Here is a 26,898-nt window from a genome sequence, read left to right on the forward strand (position 1 = left end):
AAGGAGAAATTTCCTGATAATGAGAATAATTAATCAGCAGAATGGATGGCCTCCAATAGTTATGAGTGCTCAATCACTGGATGGAGCACTTTTTAATGAAGTGGTTGGACAGCCATTTGTCCAGAATGGTACAGGGCAGTGATGGCGAATCACAGGTGGCATGCGAAGCCATATCTGCTGGCATGTGAGCTGTTCCCCTAGCTCAGTTCCAACGTGCAAGTGTGTGCCAGCCAGCTGTTTTTTGGCTCGCAGAGGGCATTTTTGGCTTCCAGAGAGCCTGCGGGGGGTAGGGGAGACCCTGGGGAGGGCGAAACATGAGCCTACTGGGCCCACCAGAAGTTGGAAAACAGGCCTACAGAGGGAACATGAGAAGCTGTTTTTTCCCTCCCCAAGCATTGAATTATGGGTGTGGACACTCACACATGGGCAATAGTGCACACCCACGCTCTTTCTGCACCTGAGGATGGTATCACCATCACTGGTATAGGGTCTACTGTCTGAGAAGGGGTGGATTAGAAGACTTCTCCCTTCCAATTCTATATTCTGTTTTCCAGGAGATGGTTACAACTTTCAGGAATAAACAGTAGGGTTTCCATCATGCCCATGTATTAGCTTCAAGAAAGAGATTTTCATCAATATGGAAATAAAAAATTAAATGCACTCTCTGCATCTCTTCTGCAACTCTAATTATCAGTTCACACATGCAGAAACACTTCACAAAACTGAAAATTAAATGTAAATATGCATTAGTGTGTGCCCCTTAAATTGAAACGACTGATCACAAAGATACCAAATTGTTTCTTTTCTCTCAACTATGGTATCTTTCAAACTTTTTATTTGAAATAACTGAGTATAGTTAAAAGGGAAGAACGTTACAAAAAAGTGGAACCTATTTTTTTTCCTTCCCATTGAACTGATTTTGGCTAGGAAAATGAAAACTGGGAACATGTTGGCTGTTTTTAAAAGTATCACGTTGTAGGCAATTTTTTTTTTTTAAAAAAAAGAAGCTAAATCATTTCATTTTTTAAAATGGGTTATTGAAATTCCACTCTCTGTGCACGTCTTTTAAGTGCGCTGGAGCAAGAGTTTCATGAACAGGTTTCTTATATTAAAATAGAATAAACATGCTTAGTTCTCAACTACTATTTCAAAGGCTTTGGGAACTGCCAGAAAGTATTTTTGCTCAATGTAGTCTTGATGGTGGTATTACAGGGATGTACAATATGCTGTATACAGATGTTGCTTTGTTAATTGTCAATTTAAATGATGCATTTGTAGCCAGAATCGGTGGACGTTAGAGATGTGAGAGATAACAGAGCACTGCTGGCATTAGTCAGGATATGAAATGTGTAGTAAAAATAACCACAACCTAACACAATTTACAGCCCTCGGGAACATTTCATTCTGTTCTGTATTTTAGCCAACAAATTCCTTTTGTTGCAGCACAATTTAGCGTAATTTATGAATACGCTTCTGGTTGGCAACTTGGCACTAATACTTTTTTAAAAAATTGATAATGTTGTTAAGAATAGAATTTTCAATGGCTTTCTCTTGAAAAGGAACAAACTCCAGATATCCAAACAAATCAGGTGGTTTTAAAAAATGATGCAAGAGATCCACTAACTGTTGGAAATATAATTTCTATTACTTGGGGCACCAACACACAATTGTAGCCTTCTTTTTTTTGCCTCTACTTCATGTTATGAATGTCAGTTTTAGTCAATAAATATATCACCACATTTTTATTTACCTGGTTTCAATTGAATCTTCTCTGTTTTGGCAAATAGCAGTAGGTTGTCATCTATGCAATCTTATCTGATTGCAGACAATAGCCAGAAATGTGAACTGTTATCCGTGCAACTTTGTACAGTTATAACTTTGATATATGGGATATTTTTGCAGGATGCGACTTGGTAACCCAATAGGGAGCCATTGCAGCTTTTCTGCATGTTGACAGAATGAAAAAGAAGTAGGCCCCTTAGAATTTACCTGCAAAATCTATGTGCTACCTAATATTCTAACTCTCTGTGTGAAGGGTAAATGGTCCGTTAGAAGCTGTGTCATCTAAACCTTGGGCAAATTATGAAGAACGGATATGCAGGGCACATATATGTACCTGGGAATGATAACTCAACTAAAAGTTCAGGGTTCATTTCTCACTTTTGTCTTTTCTTCACTGTCCTCTGGAGCACTAACACATCAATTGTAAAGCATACTTTAAAACAATTTCTATTGAATCCAGCCAAGCCAGCAATAAGCTCAACAACTGGACCAAATTGTGCTGTTAGACAAATTAATTTAACATGTCTCATATCTGTTGTGTAAACCTGATGTTTTCATTACTTTGACTCTGCCATATTTTAAGCAGGTTCTGAAGCCCTGCCTTTTTTATCCCCACCAGGTTCTAGGCTATGGTAGGATGTGAGCTACCTTTGTGAGGGATTTTGTGGGCTTTTAATGGATGCTTGCTCCGCCTGAATGACTTTTTTTCTCTTTGATGTTTGATACCCTTATTTTTAATCATGTACACCACCCAGAGTTGTTGATGAACTGGGCAGCCATTTAAATGTATGATAATTACATACACAGATATACCTATTGGATTATAACACATATGGGATTCTGTACCATTTCCCCAAATGTTTCTAACCATTCTATCCAATCAGATACCATCAAATGGGCAATATTGTCTTGTGGGGATCAGAATGAGAGCTTTTTCTGTTATGGCACCCACTCTTTGGAATATCATTCCCCCTGAGATTCAGATTAGCAAGACCTTTGGTAAAGTCTGCAAAACTTTGTGCTTGAGCTTAGGGCTGTAAGTATGGATTAGAGCAGAGGTCTTCAAACTTGGCAATTTTAAGACTTGTGGACTTCACAGAATTTGCCAGCCAGCAAAGTCCACAAGTCTTAAAGTTGCCAAGTTTGGGGACCCCTGGATTAGAGCCTGCTCTCGGTTGTACGGATGTTAAGTTAGATCATGTCCAACTGCTATGTATTATTATTTTTGTTTTATATTTATTCATTTATTATTTATTTATTTATTTTGTCCAATACACAATGAGGGTTTTAGTGGGTATATATCTATATACACATAGTAAAATACATGATGAAGGTTATAGAGGAGATACTCATAATAAAATATATCTAAGAAATAATAGAAAAGAAGATATAGTAATAGAACATATCAATGAAAGAATAGAAGAAGAGATATAGGAATAGAAGAAAGGTATAGGAGATATAGGAGAGCAATAGGACAGGGGACGGAAGGCACTCTAGTGCACTTGTACTCGCCCCTTACTGACCTCTTAGGAATCTGGATAGGTCAACCGTAGATAATGTAAGGGTAAAGTGTTGGGGGTTTGGGGATGACACTATGGAGTCCGGTAATGAGTTCCACAGTTCGACAACTCGGTTACTGAAGTCATATTTTTTACAGTCAAGTTTGGAGCGGTTAATATTAAGTTTAAATCTGTTGTGTGCTCTTGTGTTGTTGTGGTTGAAGTAGTCGCCGACAGGCAGGACGTTGCAGCATATGATTTTGTGGGCAATATTTAGATCTTGTTTAAGGCGTCTTAGTTCTAAACTTTCTAGGCCCAGGATTGAAAGTCTAGTCTCATAGGCTATTCTGTTTCGAGTGGAGGAGTGAAGGGCTCTTCTGGTGAAGCATCTTTGGACATTTTCAAGGGTGTTAATGTCTGAGATGCGATATGGGTTCCAAACAGATGAGCTGTATTTGAGGAAAATATTATGTATTTTGTGTTTTTATTTGCTTTATTGTAAGACATCTAGAGTCACAAGAAAGTGAGATGGATGGCTATATAGATCAAACAAATAAATACCACATAATGGCAGAAAGCAAATGAAAGGAGCAAAGAGTATCCTAGTTCAGTTATTTGAAGAAATTCAGAAGTGAAGTAGACCCAGGACACGGGATGAAGTGAGAACGGTACGTTTATTCAGCTCAGTGACTAAAAGTGACTTTCAGCTGTACCGTCTGGCTTGCCTGGGAGAAACCGCTCTTTTTATACATTTGCGGTTCCCGCCAAAGCAATAGCCAGGCGCGCCTGAGCCAATCAGGAGCGACTTCCTTATTTGGCTCAGGCAGCGTTGGAAAAGAGGAACAAACCAATTCAATGATACAAGGTAGCCATTTCAGGATACAACAAGAAGCATGAAACAAAGCTAGTCCATGAAGTCTCTGCAAAGGAAATGTTTTGTGGTATAAGTGCTAGCAAACTCAGAAACCCCCTTTTCAATTGTAATAGAAGTAAAAGCTTAAACATTGCGATAACTGTGCAAAGCACTGAAAGAAAGGCTTTGTGTAGTGTATTGGCCAAGCAAACCGCTCTTCACTAAACTGTTGAAGCAGAATCCACTGGCAGTTGCAGAGGTCTTGTGGGTACATGCACACAAATGCAAAGGTAATCCAGAGAAGCTCTTGCAGATGTGCCAGGCATCTCGATGGATACAATGGCCCCTCTGCTTAGAAAAGGGATGTTTCACTTATAGGTTTCACCAAGTGTGTCTTCGGATGCTCTGCCCAGCCCTAATAAATAACAACGTTGTGACTTGCTGCAGAGAGGAGCATGAGTTGGCTAAGGGTTTCAAAGCTTCAGAGACGATTCTGACCATTCAGAGTCGATTCTGACCATTGTCTGCATGTATTACAGAAGTCATATTGCATTGCATTTTCAATACAGATATATTTACATTGTACTGGTGTTTCCTAACAGGCCTGTTTTCCTCTGCATTTTTAAGGTGTGCTTTCTCTGCCTGCCTACTTCAGTCCTTACAATGATGGATCGATATGCAGCAATGGAAGAGCTGATGCTTATGCCCAGCTAGAACTTCGGACTTTAGAACAATCTCTCCTGGCAACTTGCGTTGGAAGCATCTCTGAATTGAGTAAGCGACATAAGCACCAATATGTTACTAATCTACACAGCATATGACTTTTTGCTAGGATAATTAGGGGAAAATATTTTGCATTGTACCTTGGTTTTGCATGTGCTGACACAGGAAAATGTGTTTCAAGGTGTTTTTCAGGAAAATAAGATCCTCTCGTTGGATATTACAGAGTTTAATACAGTGTTACACAGATATTAGCTTCTGCTTTCATCAGATTATTAAAATCATCATTTATTCAGGTTTATCAATAAATATGATAATTCATACATGAAACATCTTCTTACTCCAAGAGATTTAGAAGAAAATGATAGGTAAGGATATCTTCAAGGGAAGTTCATCTCTTAGAGCAGTGATGTCGAACCTATAGCATGGGTGCCACAGGTGGCACGCAGAACCATATCTGATGGCATGCAAGCCATTGCCCTAGCTCAACTCCAGTGTGCATTTATGTGCTGGCCAGCTAATTTTTGGCTCACACAGAGGCTTTGGGAGGCACTTTTTGGCTTCCAGAGAGCCTCCAGGGGGATGGGGGAGGGTGTTTTTCCCTGTCCTGGCTCCAGGGAAGCCTTTGGAGACGGAGGAGGGCAAAACACGAGCCTACTGGGCCCATCAGAAGTTGGAAAACAGGCGTTTCTGGCCTCCAGAGGGCCTCCGGGGAGCGGGGGGAGCTGTTTTTGCCCTCCCAGGCATTGAATTATTGGTGTGAGCACTCACACATGCGTGATAGCATGTGCCTATGCACTTTCAGCACCAAAGGAAAAAAAGGTTCACCATTACTGTCATAGAGTCTGCATCTATGCGAGGTTTTTGACAGTTCTGCAAAGTTTACTATCCATTACAGAGGAAGTCCTCTGTATTGTTTCAACATCACATGGTGGCTAACTGCCCTAAAATTCCAAGGGGCCCCCAAGTTCTAATCAGGACCAATCTTGCCTAATTTTTGAAGCTCTGATCAGCTGCTTTCAACTGGTAAAGCAATGTCAGTAAGAAGAAGATGGGGGATGGAGGACAAGAAAGATGAGGAGAAGTATGTCTTTCAATGTCATGTTTTTCAATTTGGTTGTTGTAGCTAGTTTTGATCAGAAATGTTTGAGAGATTTAATGGGAAATGCATGCTTTGTGAGTTGTAAGAAATATCATATCTTGGCTTTATCAAGATATTAGAGAGAACATGCCAAGCAGAGAGAAAGGGATTAGTGGAAAGAAGAAGAGTAAAAGCTATCGAGGATTTTGAAGCCAAAGATAAAAATCACAGCATATACATAGGAATCTATTCATTTGACAGAATTGGAGATACTCAAATGTTTAATGCTTGGTATCAACTGTATGTTGAAATTGTATACATGTATGAGTGCCTGCCACCTATTTTGGCACCAGTACAGTACTACAATTGTTTTGATAAGTAACAAACTGGTTGAAATGCATATATGAAAGTAGCAACTGTTTATGCGGCATTTGCTTTGCCAGCCATAGATTACATCCCACTTAATGTTTGAAGGACCAGCTTGTTTTCCACTCTTGCTGAAAATTCCAGAGAGGAACTTGTGGGCCCCAGTATTTGGCTAACATGCCACATCCATCCCAAAGCCCATGAATTTGGCAAATGGATGAATCATATTCAAATGCCAAAAGGGCAGCTTTCCATCCTAAAAGCCAGTTAGTAATAACAAAATAAATAAATAAAACTTCTAATGTGTGTTCTGTATTTAAAAACAAAACAAAACACAGACATAGCAGAATTTTATATATAAAATGAGCTACAAAAGTCTGTTTATATTTTGACTAATGTAAACTAAGTTTTGGTGTGTACTGTTTACTACTTAAAGGATGCTTTGTAGGCTTATTTTTCCCTGGAAAATATTGGTCTTCGCATATCTCCTCTTGTTTAGCATCCTCTGAATGGGATTGACAGAAATCAATACATGCCTTACAGACCTCACCATTTATTTTATGGCCTGCATTAATTTTAGGTTTTATTTAAAAGAAAAAGCTTAACACATATGTACAGTATATTCTGCATTGCAGGAATGTTCTTATGGCATCAATTCATGATTAGACGCAGCTTCCTCTCCCCACTTTGTAATTTGGCAAGTTCACTGATTGCCTTTAATGAAATACCATATAATCTCTTGCCTGAAAATTTGAATCCAAATGAACATCTTTTATAGAAGATTTTTTACAAATTTATACCAGAAAAAAATCCATTTCTTTTTATACAAGTTACACATCTCTTTATACCTATAAATATACATTCAACAGAAAACTTAGAAAATTGTAATTTAAGATATAATACCTAGTAAAACAATTTTCTTTTTAAAAATCTGTAATGTTTTCCTATCCTAAAACTGGTAAATTTGCAAGCTTAAATAATTGTCAGTGAGTTCACTGCATTTTACTCCCTAGTAAGGGGTATGTTTCAGTGAATACTAAACATCCTGCTAATTAGATGTAAGACACACATTTCCTTTTTGCAATGGTAAGAAATAAACATTCACATTTATTTAACTTATTAGGAATCAGTCTTGAAGTCCTTAAACTTAGCAATCCCTTCCTCTTTTAATTCTGTCTGTAAAAGGCTCATGCGTTATCATACCTAGCTCTGTTCATTGTGCATACCAGTTATCAAAAAAATTCAAATGGACCAATATCAGAAGATATGGTATTTTTTCAATTTCTTTAATAAACTATGGACAGTGGTTCAAAGCTATGTTGTCCAAATAAACCAGAAAAAGAAAATACCATTTACTGATGACTTCTCTTTCTAGGTTGTTCTAGAAAGAACTAGCCTAATTGTCTGTTGAGATGACAGAGGGAAAACCATTAGCACATACCATTAGCATTTACAGAAACCAGAATTCTAGAAAACATTGAATATATATGTAACACAATATGTATACTTCCTCCCAAAAATCATTTTGTAAGTTGGGACACTGACTCAATCATTGCCATTAAAAAGCAGGTTTTCCGGATTTATTTATTTATTCATTCATTCATTCATTCATTCATTCATTCATTTGTCCAATACACAAATACATAGGAAGAAAATAAACATGAAGTAATATATATATATAAGGATAAAAGTGAAAATAGAAGAGAAGATATATGAAAGGAAGAATACTGTATATATATGATACATGAGATAAAGGATTCTAATAAGAAGTTTAAATTAATGTAAATGGCATAGGTATAAGTTTCAAAACATGGTTTGTATTCAAAAGGATCTTAGAGTGAACTGAAACAAAATATATAAACCTCTCACCTTTTAGAGAATATAGCTAAAGAGCCTTGAAGAGGTGAAACATCATCTGGCTTTTTTAAAAATACAAACTGTTTTGATTTCTACCTCTACTCGCTTTCCAGGTGATTTGGTATCACGAGCAATGCACCACATGCAGTGTTTGACTACCCTTCGTCCTGGCATGAGCCCTGTTCGGCAAACCAGACTACAGCAACCACCCATCACTTGGTCCCCCGATGCCCTCCACACCCTTTACTACTTTCTACGCTGCCCTCAGATGGAATCCATGGAAAACCCCAACCTGGATCCACCAAGGATGGCCTTGAGTAATGAACGGTAGGTCTTCCTGTCTGTGCTCCAAAATGTCTTTCCAAGTTAACAGAGCATAACTTTGTAGGGGCATTTAAAGTCTAGTTTGCTCTGTGAATTCCACAGAATCAGCCTTCTCCAGTCATTTCTGTAGCACAGCCAGCACATTTTCTTAACTTGGCTAATGTATTGGAACTGGAACTAGAGTGTTACAGAGGAAAAGACGGAAAGAACAGAAGTTTAATTTTCTGGTGTTCCAGGGTGGGTTTTTTTTTAATGTTTGTTTCTCTGCTCCAGACATATTCAACTTTAATTCCCATCGTTTCTAGCAAATTTTTCAAGTGCATAAATAGCTTATTTTAATAAGAAAACTCTGTAGATCATTTAAAAAGAAGGATATTTTCTTAGATTCTGTATTTGTTACAATTATAATAACTTCTAATTTCTAATTTTTCCCTCTTGCATACTGTTAAGAGTTGTTGATCTGAGCAGATTTCAGATACAAATACTGTATTAGATTTTAAGCTTCCCTGAAAAAACTGTTTTTCTGGTTGGACATAAGCAGGGGTGAAATGTTTCCAATTAATGTGTGCCTATCAGTTGTTGTTGAGCAAGTTGCAAAGGGAGTGTGAGGACGCTGCCATTTGGGTTCTTTTACCCTCTGCGCATGCACAGAAGGTAAAAGAATCCAAATGGCAGCATCTGGACAGGTGGGCATAATCTCACACTCCTTTTGGGACTGGCTCAACAACAAATGATAGGCACAAGCGAATCAGGAGCATTTCAACCCTGGACATGAGACAGGAAGAGGAGAAGGCTTAGTTTGTTTTTTCAAACTGTGTCTCTGGAATATTCCAAAATCAATACACGTGCGGCCAAAATATTGGTTGGTTTTAATAAACTTTATGCGGAGAATCTTTAAAGCAATGCTTAAAATATATACACATAAATGCTGATTCAACAGATCAAGTGTAATATAATTGTGGGTGTCTTAATAAAGCACGGTTTCAATTTATTCTACTAATGCTGATCAGAGCAGGCACACTTGGGAATGTATCAAACATGTCCACTGTTCTAGTCTGCATTGGTTGCCGATCAGTTTCAGGTCACAATTCAAAGTGTTGGTTATGACCTATAAAGCCCTTCATGGCACCGGACCAGAATATCTCCGGGACCGCCTTCTGCCGTACGAATCCCAGCGACCAGTTAGGTCCCACAGAGTTGGCCTTCTCCGGGTCCCGTCAACTAAACAATGTCGTTTGGCAGGACCCAGGGGAAGAGCCTTCTCTGTGGCGGCCCCGACCCTTTGGAACCAACTCCCCCCAGAGATCAGAGTTGCCCCCACCCTCCTTGCCTTTCGTAAGCTCCTTAAAACCCACCTCTGTCGTCAGGCATGGGGGAATTGAGACTTTCCCTCCCCCTAGGCTTATAAAATTTATGCATGGTATGTTAGTATGTATGATTGGTTTTTAAATTGGGGTTTTAAATTAACTTAAACTTAAGTATTGGATTTGTTTACATTGTATTATTATTGCTGTGAGCCGCCCCAAGTCTGCGGAGAGGGGCGGCATACAAATCTGATAAATAAATAAATAAATAAATAAATAAATAAATAAATAAATAAATAGTTCCAAGGAATGGGCCAATAATATCCCTTTCCTTGGCTCCTGATGCACACTAGATAATTTCATGTGCAGATCCATTTCTCATCTACACCATGGAGCCCTTTCTGCATGCAATATAATTTTTAAGCTCAAATACACGTGTAGGCAAATGCAGTCTGGCTGGTATGTTGCTGAATAAAGACCTAACCATCCTTTGAAAATGGTTTTTAAAAACCTGTGTTTTTTCACAATAAATCCAGCACTTTCCATTTAATGTGGCCAGCGGGGATATATACTGCAGGGGATACTATATACACAGGTTTCTGTTTGTTTATTTCCAGCAAGAGGGAAAAGTAAATTGAGGTTATTTCTGAGTATGCCAGACCCGCAGCATGCTGCATAAAGGCACTGATTCACATACCCTTCCTTGGCAAGGCTAGAAGAACCAATCTTTTTTTTTTTTAAAGAAACTGTTAGTGCTAATTCAGCTGCAAAATTCTGCATTATCCCATTGTGCCTCATTGAGCTTATGAAGTATGCTTTTGAAGGCGTTGCAAAGCTAAGGGCTGGGGGCTGGGCACCTCAGTTTTAAAGCAAAGGAAATAACACTGAAGATCATCTGCACTGTGATTTTCTTTAAAAGACGCCTGTGAAATCTATTAATGCTGAATACAGTTATTTTAAACAGCAAGAAAGGCGATGCACATTCCTATCGTTATGTTAACTGGTGAGCATTAGAACAAACTTCCCCAATCTGCCACCCTGCAAAGGTATTGGATTTCAGATCCTGGAACCCTTTAGAAGTCCAAGACTGCTTTTGATTAATTTTGTGAGAACTTGCTTGTTTGTTGCTCTTTCAGTTTGGTTATTCATCAAATTCTATTCAACCTTTTTTTTTTAGTATTTCAGATGGGGCTGCTACTAACTTTGAAGAGAGCAGGCTGAAAAGATCCTTAGTTCTCTTTTTATTTTATTTATTATTTTATTTTATTTATTTATTTGTCCAATACACAAGACACATCAAGGGGAATGGGCATGGAGTATTACATACAAGCAAAATATATGGAAAGGGAGGAGGAGATATATGAAAGGGAGGAAAGATATATGACATATGGGATAAGGGGAGACAAATTGGACAGGGGACGAAAGGCACACTGGTGCACTTATGTACGCCCTTTACGTCACTCTTAGGAACCTGGTGAGGTCAATCGTGGATAGTCTAAGGGTGAAATGCTGGAGGTTAGGGGTTGACACTACTGAGTCAGGTAATGCGTTCCACGCTTCGACAACTCGATTGCTAAAGTCATATTTTTTACAGTCAAGCCTGGAGCGATTAACATTGAGTTTGAATCTGTTGCGTGCTCTTGTGTTGTTGCGGTTGAAGCTGAAGTAGTCATCGACAGGCAGGATGCTGCAGCATATGATTTTATGGGCAATACTTAGATCGTGTTTTAGGCGTCGTAGTTCTAAGCTCTCTAGGCGTAGGATTGAAAGTCTGTTTTCGTAGGGCATTCTGTTTCGAGTGGAGGAGTGAAGGGGTCTTCTGGTGAAGTATCTTTGGACATTTTCTAGGGTGTTGACGTCCGAGATGTGGTGTGGGTTCCAGACAGATGAACTGTATTCAAGGATGGGTCTGGCAAATGTTTTGTAGGCTCTGGTGAGTAGTGTGAGATTGCTGGAGCAGAAGCTGCGTAGGATAAGGTTAACAATTATGGAAGCCTTTTTGGCGATGTTGTTGCAGTGGCCTTTGGCACTTAGGTTGTTTGATATTAGTATTCCAAGGTCTTTAACTGAGTGGGGGTTGGCTGTGATATTTTGTTTATTCAGTTTATATATAAGGTTTGGATTCATTTTAGCTTTTCACCTCATTCCAGATTTTTCTTGCTGCCTGTAAAATGATTTCTGTGGACTTCTTGCCTCCTAGCCTTTCCTCTTCCTCACTACACACACTCATTACACCCTTTGGGGCCCAAATGTGCGGTGTCACTTTGAGAAAATAAGTATATGTGACTCAGGGCGCAGATTGCTATCACCGATTGCTACCGATGCGCTGCGTGCGCATCTCCAGTTGTCTTGTGTGTGTGCGCACGCTATGTGCACGCAGCCCCAGCATGTTATGCAGATACATGCTGGAGCGCAAGAAGCAAAAACACGCTGAAGTCCCGCGAAGGGACCTGCACCTACAGGAAATTTTGGTGACTTTTTCCTTCCGTGCATGCGCGGAAGCAAAAAAATTGCCGAAATCTCTCATGCGTGTATCCCCTCACAAGATCTTGCTTCTGCACATGTGCAGAAGCAAAATATATGAAAAATGGAAGAAAAAAGATGGCGGCACCAATAGGACTACCACTGCAGCGGTCGTGAGCAAATTGCGCAATCTGGCAGCCACTACCAGTGCGCAATCTGCTACCACTCCGGTAGCAACCACTACTGATGTGACTAGATATATGAAGTCCAATCTTTATTATGCTCTTTAATTGTTACCACATTGATTCACAGGACTTTCCTTAACTATCTTTTATGTTAGAAATGGACATTCTATATTAAAATCTTCATAAATTTCACTAAAGGCCAGTGCGTTATAGCAGCGTTTCCCAACCTTGGGAACTTGAAGATATTTGGACTTAGACCTGCAAATCAGGTCTTAGTGGGACGTGTGAAATTCATGATTGAATGGGGCTTTGGAGCTTAATCTTGCAACTTTACTTTGGCCATTTTTATTACTATAACGCAGTGTTTCCCAACCTTGGCAACTTGAAGATATTTGGACTTCAACTCCCAGAATTCCCCAGCCAAATATCTTCAAGTTCCCAAGGATGGCTGAATGGGGTGGCTGAATGGAGTCACTGTAGCATTACGTGTGAGCTTAAATGGACTCCAGAGGATGGTAGAGAAGGTGTGGAGGAACGTTGTTCATAGGGTTGTAATGGGTCAGACCTGACTTTGTAGCTAACAACAACAATATTGTATAATCACATTTAGTTTCAAAATTACATTATTAGATATATGCAGAAAGAGACCATAGTCATCCAAGAACCTCCCAAAAGTGAGGGTAGATTTGAACTTTGAACTTCCTGCCATGAATTTCAAACTCTATTGATGTAGCATATTTACTCACTTCTCCTTACTCCCACTATCATTGATTTTCCCATGAACCATAATGGTTTGAGAAACATACATGAAATCATGCAAAGTACCTCTGCTTTTAATTGCTGAAATGGACCTTTTATTTATTGGATTATTTTGTTGATCAACTCAAATAAGCCTTCATTCCTTACAACTATCCTTTGAGCTCATTCACTGATCACTGAGCTTCATGGCTGGATTGATATTTGAACCTTTGCATTCCCAATTCAACCACATTGTTTCCCATATCACTGGAATATACTGTATATGGAAAAGTTTCTGAATATAGGCATGTGTTAATTTAAATTCAGATACCAAGAAAGCTGTATACCACTATGGCTTGGACTCATCTGGAATGGTATTTTGCAATCTGCTAGAATGCTGCACCTGTGTGCTAAAATGGTACCCAGCTCTTTACACATTGAGCAAATCCATTTTGCCTGTGTAATAAGATCCTATCATCAGAGAACGTATATTGGCATAATTCATATGTATTGTCTTCAGTGCCTCTTTGATTTCAGAGATCCATTACATAGCGATATATTTTAATGTACAAAAAGCAAACGGGTGTGGTTACACCATTGAGTAATTTTATTACTTTTATATCAGTCATTTTAGCATTATTCCATTCTATACAAAGAGAACATGAATTCATTTTAGGAAATGCCAGAAAAGGAAATCCCATTATTTTTGGAATCAATTTTTATGAGCTGTCCAGTTTGCCAGTATCTAACTTATCTTTGTAGTATAATCCTTCATAGAGTTCTATCAACAGCAAAGAAATAAGTTAAACAATTGTAACCATAGAGTTGTCTGACTTGATGCCAATTACATTGGGTGGACCGATTGATAGATGGATGACTGTAAGCAATTTGTGATAGGACTAGAAGGAACTGTGCTATCCATCCAGAAAAATACTGCAAAAGTCAGAAAATGCCAACTTAATGGAAATAGAGCGTAGGACAGAAACAAGGGTGAGCATCTAATTTGAACAAAAGGAATCTTGTTCTAGTTTTCAAGCATAGTATTTGTAAAGTTTTGTGGCAATTGGCATATGGGTAAGAAAGCTGCAAAGCATTTAGGTTAGCTACTGTATCATTGCACCAAATGCATAGTGCAGATTAATTGATCTCATTTTTTTCCTAGCTACTGCCTTTTTAAAAATATGATGTGAGAGTTTCCTGTATGAAAGAGAATACTTCCTTTTATTCCTTATTCATATAACTTTGGTGAAGCTTGAAAAAAAACCCTGAGAGGCTCAATGTGTTGTGGTGGTCGAATAGATCATGGATCTTCAAGGCTCCTCATCCTACCCAAACAGTTATATTTTAAAATATTTTAAGTGTAAAAATTGGCAAAGCACTGATCTTACTCACGAACCAGAATTCTGTAAGCTGAAAAGTGCAATTAAAAAACAGCTGCAATCCAGTTTAGAAATTTGTCTATTTGCCCAGAAAAAAAGTCAGTTACAAATTGAAACACTTTAATGTTTAGTATTTCATATGGCAGGACATAACTGGGCAAAGCTCTCCAGCAGCCACAAAAGGCCCATCGGCTAAGCAAATTGGAGATGACTAACTTAAGGCCTGCTAACTACTGAAGAAGCATTTAAAGATACAGTTTAATAATAATAATAATAATAATAATAATAATAATAATAATAAGTAGTAGTAGTAGTAGTAGTAGTAGTAGTAGTAGTAGTAGTAACAACAACAATAGCAACAGAGTTGGAAGGGACCTTGGAGGTCTTCTAGTCCAACCCCTTGCTTATGCAGGAAACCCTGCATTACTTCAGACAAGTGGTTATCCAGTTTAGGTATTAATAATTTATTTTTAAAGAATTAGGAATTAACAGAGTCCAAGGGAGAGTAACACTAATTTATATTTCAGGATATTAGGTGGCTTTGAGATAAAAGCTTTAAACTAAACACAGCAAAGCATCTTTTTTTTTACTTTTCATAAATGACATCCTATTAGTAAACCATCATTTTACTTAGATACGCACATTAAGTTGCACTCAGTCCTACTTAGGTAAGAAGCTACTGAAGTCTTCTAATATATCTTTCCAAACAAATGAACAAAACTGGGAAGAATAAGAAATCCTTTGACTTTACATAATCTCATTGGTTTAATTAGTATTTTTTCCTTTAGAGAGATGTAGAATCTGTGCACAGTTTTAACATATTGTTTTGCGACAGTGATGCTTATTTTTTATTTTTAGAAGGAATCAGTGACTAATGATTTTATTGAAAGACATGAGCTCTTCTGAATGACAGTTCACTTCCTTAGATCACCTGGCATCAGGGACCAGTTTTGTGGAAGTTGAAACTGGGGACATGGTTTTACATGCAACCTAGATCCCATGCATGCCAAATAAATTTTTGCTTACTCACCTGCTGGCTGTGCAGTTTCTAACAGGTTGTGGACCGATACTGATCCACAGCCCAGAGTTTGGGGAACTCTGATCTAATTCATCCACAGACCAATGAGATTAAAGGCCTGGGCTAGAAACGTTAGAGGTGAATGGATTGAAATCCAGAGCACTTCTGAGAGTGATGAATAAATGAAATAAATGGATAATCTTGTGTAACATAGAATTGTTTGAAATATGTGTGTTTTTTCACACATTCCCCATTACCCTTGTATTCCATTTTTCATTTTTCAGTTCATTTTTAATATTTGTTGCGCTTATGCACATGACTACTTCAAAGTCATCTAGGCTGTTCCATAACAAAACACAAATTTAAATTGGGTTTTCCCAATGGGAAGTTTCAGTTACTGAACCAGTCCGCTTCTTGAATAAATAGCAGGCTAACAAATTGCATTAGATAAACCTCATGTTCTGACCCAGCTCCCCAAACACGACAAACCCTCTGACATGAACTCAAAAAATTCCTTTATTAGCAACCCTGGCAAAAAGTTTCTCTTGCAGGCTAACAAGCCTGGGTGGCCAGAAGATAAATAGTTGTCTGCCACATCTCTTCATCTCTGCCCCATGCCTTTTATCCCCAGAGCTAGGTGGGGTCTTGCTACCAGTGGTGGCTCTTCTTTCTCCAGGATTGGCCCATGGCTTTCCACTGCTTTCCTCTTGTCTGCCATGCAACTGGGTACTGGACCCAGCTGTTCCTCTTCTTCATCAACAACCACCTCCACACCTGGGAATTGTTAACTTTCCATCTGAGCGTTGAGGGCTGAGACAGGCAGAAGCATAAGCTCCACCTCTCTCTCTGCAAGCTCCATTCCCTCTTCCGGCTCAGAGCTCCTAGGTTGCCCTAATGCTGACCCTAACTCTCACGCCACCACCCTCTTCTGATCTACTGGAGAGCCTGGCAGCCAACAGGCCACAATACCTCATCAGTATAGTTACTTAAACTATGTTGAAAGTAAGACTACTTTACCAATTATCTTTCCTGCAGAATGTAGACCATTAGTAAAGACATGATAAAACAAGGGCTACTTTTTAGTCATCACTGCATACCCCAGCCCATTATGGTTACAATAATTTTCCATTAAAGTTCATTAGAGACACCAGGATAAAGAAATCTGTGGTTTCTAAAAGAACAATGTGGTCTGTTCTTATATAATTAAGTGATGCTAAATATAAACATATGGCACTGAGCCTGCCTGTGATAATGCTCTAATAGTGGAAAGTGGTTTTTTAACTTCCATTTATATTGTTCTTATGGCATAACAAAGTCAATACTAATAACAGAGCTGAGGAAGATGAATGAAACTTGATGTATATGTATTTTTAAAAATAAAGTTTCTCATTAGGTCAATGCAGATCCATTCCCAAACAATTCCAAATTGGAAATGAAACCAATTTATGCTAATATTTTATGCCGGTACTGTGACATCTGGCTCATTTGCAAAGCAATCAACACACTTTCCAACTCATTCTCTGAATGGTCTTTGTTTCTTCAGCATTTCTCATAGAATATTTTATGGTTCCCCCACCACCAATAATAGGAAATTTCTTTTACTAGAGTACATAGTCTAAAGCTAAGGAATCTGATTCATAATATTGCCTTCTATCTTCTCCAGGGATCTCAGCTGGGAAAAATTTGTGGTTCACAAGAAAGTGAGCTCTAACCTTTTAAAGACAATGTATCTCAATCTTGATTTCTAGTTTCTGCAAAGGCAAAGCATGTCTTACTAGCTTGTTAGAATTCGTTGAGGGTGTAAATAAACACATAGATAAAGGGGACCCGGTTGATATTGTATATCTTGACTTTCAAAAGGTTTTTGACAAAGTCCCTCACCAAAGGCTCCTAAAAAGATCAATTATACCTACCAACTGATGGAGCCCAAGCTTTCTGAGACAACCCAAGAGAGGGGTTTTGGGGTTTTGGTGGACAGCTCAATGAAGATATCAACCCAGTGCGCAGCAGCAGTAAAAAAAGAAAATTCCATGCTTGGCATGATTAGGAAGGGAATCAAAAATAGGTCAACAAATGTAGTATTGCCTCTGTACCAATCAATGATGAGACCACATTTGGAGTACTGTGTACAGTTCTGGTCATTACACCTCAAGAAGGATATAATGGAACTGGAAAAGGTGCAAAAAAGGACAAGAAGAATGATCAAGGAAATGGAGCACCTCCCTTGTCTCTTCAGCCTTGAAAGATGGCATTTAAGAGGTGACTTGATCAAAGTGTATAAAATCATGCATGGGATAGAAAAGGTGGATAGAGAAAAAAAATTCTCTATCACACAATACTAGGACAAGGGGGCACTCCCTAAAGCTCATAGGTAAGAAAGTGAGGACAAATCAAGGGAAATATTTCTTCACCCAAAGGGTCATTAGTTTATGGAATTCACTTCCAGAAGTAGTCATGAAAGCTGTCAATCTGGATAGCTTCAAGTCAGGATTAGACAGATTCATGAATCCCAAGTATACCGGTAGTTATTGAAACGGATGTCCAAGTGCCGCCTCTATGTTGGTTGAGGCAGGCAGGATTCCCTTGGGTACCATTTGTTGGGGGTCAAGGGAAAGGGAGGGTTTTGCCTTCTTTTTCTCCTCAAGATCCCCATGGACAATTGGTGGGCCACTGTGTGACACAGAATGCTGCACTCGATGGGCTTTGGCCTGATTCAGCATGGCTCTTCTTATGTTCTTATGTTGATATTAGCATTATTATTCAAGAACCATGTATTAACTATGAGAATATAATTTTTTCCTAGTTTTTGCTTGGTTCCCCAGAACATATATATGTATATGTTTTGAAGTAATTTATATCGCCACTCAAACACTGTAAATCCAGGTGGCCAATAGACTCCCAAAACAAAACAGGTAAGCAATTTCAATTAAAATCCAAACTTAAAATAAGTAACCAGAAAAATATCTTTAATAGCTCCCTTAGGATGGGAGCACCAATCAATCCAACCCCAAGCCTAAAGAAGAAACCAAATATTCCTATATTTCTGAAGGATAACAGAGATTTAGAAAAATATAATAGGAATCCTATCTTCTTCTGAATAGTATTCCACATTGGACAAACAGTTCGTGTTTTGATTCAAGAACTTCTATATTCTGAAAAAATTGTTTTCATTTACATAGTAAATGTTAGTTTTTTTAATTGTGCTCTATCACATCTTTATTATTGTATTAAGGAACTGTTTGTAAACCCCAATACACTCTTTGTCTTTATTGTTGCATATTGTTCTGGAGGATCTTCTTAATTTTACCCATCTCATTCCTCGCCACTGCTTCCCTGCTTCCTCTCCCACTGTAATTGGTACTATATATTTTTCCTCCTCTTTCTAATCATTTGCTTGATCAGGGGTCTCCAACCTTGGTATTTTTTAGCCTGGAGGACTTCAACTCCCAGAATTCCCTAGCTGGCTGAGGAATTCTGGGAGTTGAAATACTACAGGCTTTAAGTTGCCAAGGTTGGAGACCCTTGTGCTAGATCACTGTTGGAAAAATGCCCCCTTCCTTTTTTTTTCTTTTTGAACACATTCATAGCCTGCTGTAGGTCTTCAGAAATAAAGTATTTGCTGTGTATTGTAAATATTAGACTTTTTCGCTCGCAGAGTTCCAAGTGAAATGATCTCTGGGGCCCCTCACAGACAACAGCTAATTATCCTCTACAAACACTCAAATACACATAAGGACACACATCCTAATTTAGCATTCCGCTAAGAAAACACTGGCATCAACTTCAAATGGGAATTGAGTTGTATACAAAGTCTGCATGCTCAGCAACAACAGATTGTGCAGAAATACGGCCTCAATCAAATGCTGTAGTTCAAAAAATAGATTTAACTCGATTCCAATAGTAGCCAGCTATTTTCTTTGAAAGTTCTTTTTCATCACTGTCTATGATTTACTAGAAATTCATTTTGTTTCCTAAATACATTATTGTCCAAATTAGGTTGTTAATAAAATTACCACTCAATTGTTCCCTGCAAATTTATAGTGCTAAATTAGTGAAATACACTGAGAATTTTCAGAACCACTTCTCCTATCAGTTACTGGTGCTTGGTTTTCTTGTTCTTTCTTGAAGCTAAGCATGTTTACTTGGACAGGAAAGTTTCAGCTGTAGAATAAGAGTTTCTCTCCAGCATTTTCTTTAAAAATGGTGATTTGGTAGATTTTCTCAAAGCAACTATGAGGTGATCTAACACAACTCAGGATACGATATGACATGATGTGATATATGACAAAAATGCAATTAATGCCTGCAATGCAATGTACAGCTCCTTTACGCATAGCAGTACAGGTTTAACATTGAATTCCTGCAATAAATAAGAGCAGGTAGAACAGATTTAATAATGGGACTTGGAGGAAGCATCTCTATCCCACATCTTCAGCAATTATTTTGATTAAAGTAACAGGTTTTGTATATTAGAATAGAAAAGATAGAATAGAATTCTTTATTGGCCAAGTGTAATTGGACACCCAAGGAATTTGTTTTGGGGTATATGTTCTCAGTGTACATAAAAGAAAAAGATACATTTGTCGAGAATCATGAGGTACAACACTTAATCATTGTCAGAGGGATCAAATAAGCAATCAATATTAATAAAAATCTTAAGGATACAAGCAACAAGTTACAGTCATACAGTCATAAGTGCGAGGAAATGGATGATAGCAATGATGAGAAAAGAACTACAGTGTTCCCTCGATTTCCGCGGGAGATGCGTTCCGAGACCACCCGCGAAAGTCGAATTTCCGCGAAGTAGAGATGCGGTAGTAAATACACTATTTTTGGCTATGAAAAGTATTCCAAGCCTTCCCTTAACACTTTAAACCCCTAAATTACAATTTCCCATTCCCCTAGCAACCATTTAGATTATTACTCACCATGTTTATTTATTAAAGTTTATTTTAAAAAATGTTTTTTAAAGGCAGACGAAAGTTTGGCAATGACATATGACGTCATCGGGCAGGAAAAACCGTGGTATAAGGGGAAAAACCACAAAGTATTTTTTAATTAATATTTTTGAAAAACCGTGGTATAGACATTCCGCGAAGTTTGAACCCGCGAAAATCGAGGGAACACTGTAATAGTAATAGTAGTGCAGACTTAGTAAATAGTTTATTTTATTTTTATTTATTTATTTATTTTGTCCAATACACAATGAGAGTTTTAGTGGGTATATATCTATATACACATAGTAAAATACATGATGAAGGTTATAGAGGAGATACTCATAGTAAAATATATCTAAGAAATAATAGAAAAGAAGGTATAGTAATGGAACATATCAATGAAAGAGAAGAAGAAGAGATATAGGAATAGAAGAAAGGTATAGGAGATATAGGAAAGCAATAGGACAGGGGATGGAAGGCACTCTAGTGCACTTGTACTCGCCACTTACTGACCTCTTAGGAATCTGGATAGGTCAACCGTAGATAATCTAAGGGTAAAGTGTTTGGGGTTTGACAGTGTTGAAGAAATTAGTTGTTTAGCAGAGGGTTGGCATTCAGGGAAAAACTGTTTTTGTATCTAGAAAGGGAGATTGGTTGGTTGGTTGGTTGATTAAATTTGTATGCTGCCTGTTATGTATTAGGATTTGCATGTTAGCAAACTGCTTCCACTCAGGTCCACTTGGAGAACAAAGAATGCTAATTGGTTCTTCCAGCCAGCAGCCCTTTATTTAAAGGAGGGCTGGCCTTTTGCTGGAGTTTCACTTAGATTAATAAAGAGCTGTTGTCACTAGGTCTGCCTCGTGACTCTTCAATAAGAGAACTCAACACTGCCCATCTCTCTACCAAGCAACTCAGGGTTGCTTGTGATACTTCAAATAATAGAATAAAACAGTTACATAATTAAGGCACTAAAACATCAGACATTAAAAGTTAAACCATTTAAATTAATATTAAAATTGATAAAAAGAACCAGTGCACAATATGGTATAATTAATCTTTCCCCAAACAATTTCTTTTTTCTTTGTTTGCCTTATGGTCTCTATTGCTTTAAAGGGGGTGCCATATTTTTTGGGGGGAGGAATAATACCTTCCTATTCCAAACCAAGACTTACTGCAGCTTAGAAAGCTATGCTGTGCATCCTATTATTTATGCATATCCCTCATTGCAAAGGCTTAGCTTCATTTACGTTAACCGATGGAAAGTGAGTGGAAGCCAACATTAATCTTCAATCTCTCTATAATCTTTTACGGTCTAACTCCTTTTCCTTTATCTGCATCTTAACGTTTCGTCTTCTTCCCAAACGAATGAATAAAAAGCTTTTAAAATTAATATAAACACTTGGTGGGCGAAATGTGTTTGGTAGGAGAATTTTGATACTTGAAATTGCACACATTCTTATGAGCGGGTTTTTTTTAATCTTGTGTTGCGCTCTTTAGATTTAATTTTAGATAATGCGGAGTAATGTAACGGGTGGCAATGCTAGGACATTTGTCATTTAATTTGTCATTTAATTTTTTAGCAGGAGGAAATACGTCAAGGAGTAAAGGACTATAAAAATATCAAGGGCATAATGTAAGCAAACCTGAATCCTGATTTGTTTTCTAAAGGACGATTCTTTGTATGCTTATTCAGAAGTGGGATTCCCTGTTTTCCTAGGGACTCCTGTTCAATTCCAGGAAAGTTGTGGACACAAATGCATATTTAGTTTCTGATTCATAGCATTCCCATAAGGTTCCCCTTTGTCCAACTTATGCCATTTTCAGCATGTCATACCACTTCCTAAATGTCAGTGGAAAGTACTCTATATCTGCTATTTTAAAAATACCAATCTATGATTTAGTGCAGGGCTACTCATCCTTCTTTTTCCCCTCTCCTTTTCTAACATTAGAACTTTTCTAGCAGTTTCCATTTAGATTGATCCTAATTTAACGTTCATTTGAATTTTAAGCAATAGCTCATCTTAATTAGTGCTAGCTAAAGTCATCGTGAATTGTAACTGTTGGGTTATTTGAACTGAGATTCTCCACAATTTGGTGCTTGGAATGTATATCAATATGCAGGTAATATTTTTAAAAATGGCGGCAAAAGTTTCCAAATTCTTCTTCACTTTGGAAGAGGAGGATTTACGAGCAATTGCAAGATACACTGCAGCTCATTCTTATGATGCCAAACCACAATAATCTCAGTATTATGTCCAAATGCAGCCTCCTGTTTTAAACCTAGAAATATATGAATCCAGCTAAGTTGGATGTTTTTGATTTTATTTTGGGGAAAATATGAGGAAAATATTAATAGGATGAATCTATCCAATTCTGCAAAAGTCATTATTGGCAAAAGTAACTGCTGGAATAATAAAACCTTTGTGTCAGATGACTTTTCACGTTGTTATAACTCTACAGGTTGTTCAATCAAACATAATGTACACTTGTACATGTTTCAGGTAAATTCACGTTACTTTCACGTGGAGGAGTACCGCATTTTTCAGAGTATAAAATGCACCAGAATAAAAGATGCACCTTAGTTTTGGGGGAAGATAATAGCGAAAAATAATCTGCCTACCAGGTATTCATCTGGCTAGTCTTAGTCTGGTCGGCTTCAACACATTAGTTTGCTGGTTTTGAGCACATGTGCTTGCTTTCTATCCCTGGTTGGGGATAAAAAACATTTTCTAAAACACTTCACTTCTCTCTCTCTCTTTGGAAAGAAACAATGAGAAAATCAGGCAAAGGAACAATCACTTTGCTAGCAAAACACAGAAGATTGCTTCGCTTTTAGCACCAGATTAGGGCTGAAAAAAAGGCTCAGCTGATTGTCGAGGGAGCATCCATGAAAGAAGCAAGCAAAGGGAAGATCACTTAGCTAGCAAAGCACGGAAAATTGTGTTAGCACATCATTTGGCCTAAAGAAAGCTTAATAAAATCTACATTCAGAGTATAAGATGCACCAAATTTTCAGCCTCTTTTAGGAGGGGGAAAGGTGTGTCATATACTCCGAAAAATATGGGACTTGCATCATATATATGTATGATGTGTTTTACATGGATTGATGCAAGAAGAAAGGGGGAGACACAGAGCAGCTTTCAGTCTTGATGCAGCAAACATATGCTAATACACATCCTGATAAAGGATGAATTGCACACTTCACTGTTTCTCAGGAATGAAGTTGCCCCAGACCAATTCAAAGATATTTAATTTTCTGAATCAAGTCCAGTATCTTTATAGAATGGTAGATGACATGTTTCTTGAATAATAAAAAAAACCATCATCCCGACAGATTATCTTTCTATTTACCTTTTTAAAAAAATATTTATTTATTTTCATCAATTACATATTATAAAACAAATACAAGTGTAAACATGATTATGAATACATGAGATGGATACAAATAAAAGGGAACATTAGGACAGGGATGGTGGGCATGCTGCTGTGCTTATGCATGACCCTTAAAGACCTCTTAGGAATGGGGTGAGGTCAGTGAAGGGTCAACCTTCTTGCTTCCTACCAGAGCTCCCTCGGAGGCCGCTGCGGGTGTGCATTGGTCGTGCATGTGCCCATTGGTGCGAGATTTGGCTTCTGTGCATGCGCAGCAAACCAAATCTCAGGTGATCACATGTGCAAGAGTGAAATTGCAGCAATTTTCACTGATATTTTTGCTTCCACGCATGCGCAGAAGCAAAGAATTGGCAAAAATAGCCAAAATCTCACTTTCACGTGCATCCTCATGCAAGATTTGGCTTGTTGTGCATGCGCAGAAGCCAATCTCGTGCAGGGTGCATCGGAAGTGCGCAGCTGCGCATGCATTCCAGATTTTCCTACCAGAGCCGCACAGCTGGGCTGCTGCCCTCTACTGGGTGAGGTCTACAGTAGACTAAGGTTAAAGTTTTGGGGGTTTGGGGAAGAAACCAGAGAGTACATTCCAAGCATTCTGTTACTGAAGTCATATTTTCTGCAATCAAGTTTGGAACAGTTTACAATAAGTTTGTATTTATTGTGTGCTCTTGTATTGTTGTGGTTGAAGCTGAAGTATTCATTGACAGGAAGGACATTGTAGCAGATGATCTTCCTCTCCTTCAGTTTAAGAATTAAACAGAGGAGTTATAGATTTACCAAGTAGACTAAGATTACAAAGACTTGGAAGTAATACTGTTAATATATACTTATACACCCTCATTTTTTTTGCATTTTGTCACTGGAATCTCTGGCTAAACTGGTTTTCTGTAGTGCTTCCAACAGTACTACAAGTCCAAACTAGTTTTAAATTATCATTTTGTACATATCAAATTGTTCAGATTTATATATGCATCTACTTTTTATTATGCCATTGAAAAAAGGCAAAACTATCCCCAACAAAGTCATTGCATGCTAGGCATGACCTAAAGTTAAAGAAAGAGATTTCTCTTACTTTCTATTATTTTACCATCAGTTTTTTAAAGAGCCACACATGCACAATTTGCATCCCTTAAGCCTCATTACAATAACTCTTGCATACAGCCCTGGTTTTGTGCCAGCTACATTTTGTATTTTGTCATGTGACCATTTTCATATCATTGCAATTCCACTCAATCTGTGTAATTCTCAATAGCAGTTTAGTGGCCTTTGATCCCTGATGATCCAGAAGGCTTCTGCAGTTCAGAAATCACTGTTATAAAGCCATCAGTTAGGCAGTTTGTTGCCTCTTGACTGTTGTAGCCCAACCGTCATTTCCCTTAGCAAGACCAGAGGGGAGATATTGAAACAGACCTAAGTAATGATCCATTTGTGCATTATCTTTTATAATTTGATATAATTTCAAGAGACTCTAGTATGTTCTCTTGTTGTACCATCTGGATGCTAACTTACTTTCTAGAATATGCCACGTTGAGCATTGTCAGGGGGGGGGGACCGTATTTCAGTCATATTTAGAGCCATCTCTGCTCTGTATTTGATTTCCTTGAGTCACCAACTACTCTTCTGTTTACGTTTCATACAGGCATGGAGAACTATATGTCATTGCATTGCATTGCATTGGCATCCTTCAGTCTCAAAAAATCATGGTAGGCTAGTACCCATGCATTTCAGATGAATATTTGCATTGATATTCACAGATAAGCATAGAAGCTGGGTAGATTAGTACTCATGCATTTCAGATGAATATTTGCATTGAGAAATGGTTCCTATCTTGTTTCACAGACAGGTGTTGCCCATAGCAGATCTGCTGAGCATGGCCCTCAGATAAAGGGCTGAGTTCATGCATCTTGCTAAACGTCACTTCTTAAATTAGATTAAATGGCCATAAGCATCATTTGTGGTTCTTTGAAACCACCACGAGAATCTTTTTATTATTATTATTATTAAAGGATGGGAGACCTGTTTTTAAATCAATTGGTTTGTTACTTGTGAGGTTATAAGTCATACAACACTTTTAACAATACTGTTTATGGGTTGCCGTCTCAGCTCCTCCTCCAAAACCTTACACTTTTTCGCTGTGGATAGAACTTGATTCCCAGTTACGCATTAGATACATAAACCATTTTTGGGGGGCAACAAAATGAAAGGGGATTGCCATTATCTTCTTTCAGGATGGTGTGTGCTTGTGCTATTATAACTTACTTCTAATTTCCATTCTACTTTTTAATTATTATGCTAAGTTATCTTGGTGTTGCTGCCTATATGGATGGTGGAAAAATAAATGGAATTCAATGGACATATACTGTTTTTTAGTAATGGCAGTGACAGTACTTTGGACAAAATAACTGGTGAAGCTATGCTAGAAAAGCATGAGTCAAAAAGATTAATTTGATTAGTTGAATGTCTAACTGACAGAGGCCATATTGTGTTTTCAAAAAGCAGATTTGAACAAAACATGCCTTTCTTGTGGCAAAATGGTAAATGGTAGGCACCTGATGAGCAGAAAGTTGAAAGGCTGAAAGGCTTAAAAAGAGAGCTCCAGTCATAGATGTTATTATTCATCATTATTTTTAATGTGATTTGTCGTTCATGCTATCAGCTTATTTTCTTAATAGCCCACTCATTTTTATATATACTGTCACAAATTGGATTTTATGGATGTTTAGAGTTCAGAGAAATATTGAAGAGTCTCAACACTGAATAATGTTTACCCCAGTTCTGTGAAAAATGAATCAAGGAGTTTCTTTTTTAAAGAGTTGACTTGCCTTTGGCTAGCTACTAACTTAATGGCTGAAGCAATGCTTTAAACAGATTACGTGAACTCCCAGTTTGTAGCACATTCTCTTGCTATCTCAGTTCTCTGTGAAGTCGTTATACAATTTTCTGCCTTCTACAATTGAAGCACCATCCAGATGTGTGGATTTCGGCTTCCAAAATGTTCAGCA

The 26,898-nt window shown here is 38.0% G+C and overlaps 1 protein-coding gene across 1 annotated transcript in view; it reads left to right on the forward strand.

Moving 5' to 3' along the window:
- Positions 1-26,898, forward strand: part of ABTB2 (ankyrin repeat and BTB domain containing 2) — a 191,216-nt gene that overhangs the window by 110,840 nt on the left and 53,478 nt on the right. The window contains exons 2-3 of the mRNA XM_070761369.1: positions 4,762-4,908; positions 8,272-8,485. Of these exons, the coding sequence (XP_070617470.1) occupies positions 4,762-4,908; positions 8,272-8,485 (361 nt within the window). The remainder of the gene's footprint in view (positions 1-4,761; positions 4,909-8,271; positions 8,486-26,898) is intronic.

The sequence above is a fragment of the Erythrolamprus reginae genome, chromosome 1, assembly GCF_031021105.1.
Source record: "Erythrolamprus reginae isolate rEryReg1 chromosome 1, rEryReg1.hap1, whole genome shotgun sequence".
Lineage (NCBI taxonomy): Eukaryota > Metazoa > Chordata > Lepidosauria > Squamata > Dipsadidae > Erythrolamprus > Erythrolamprus reginae.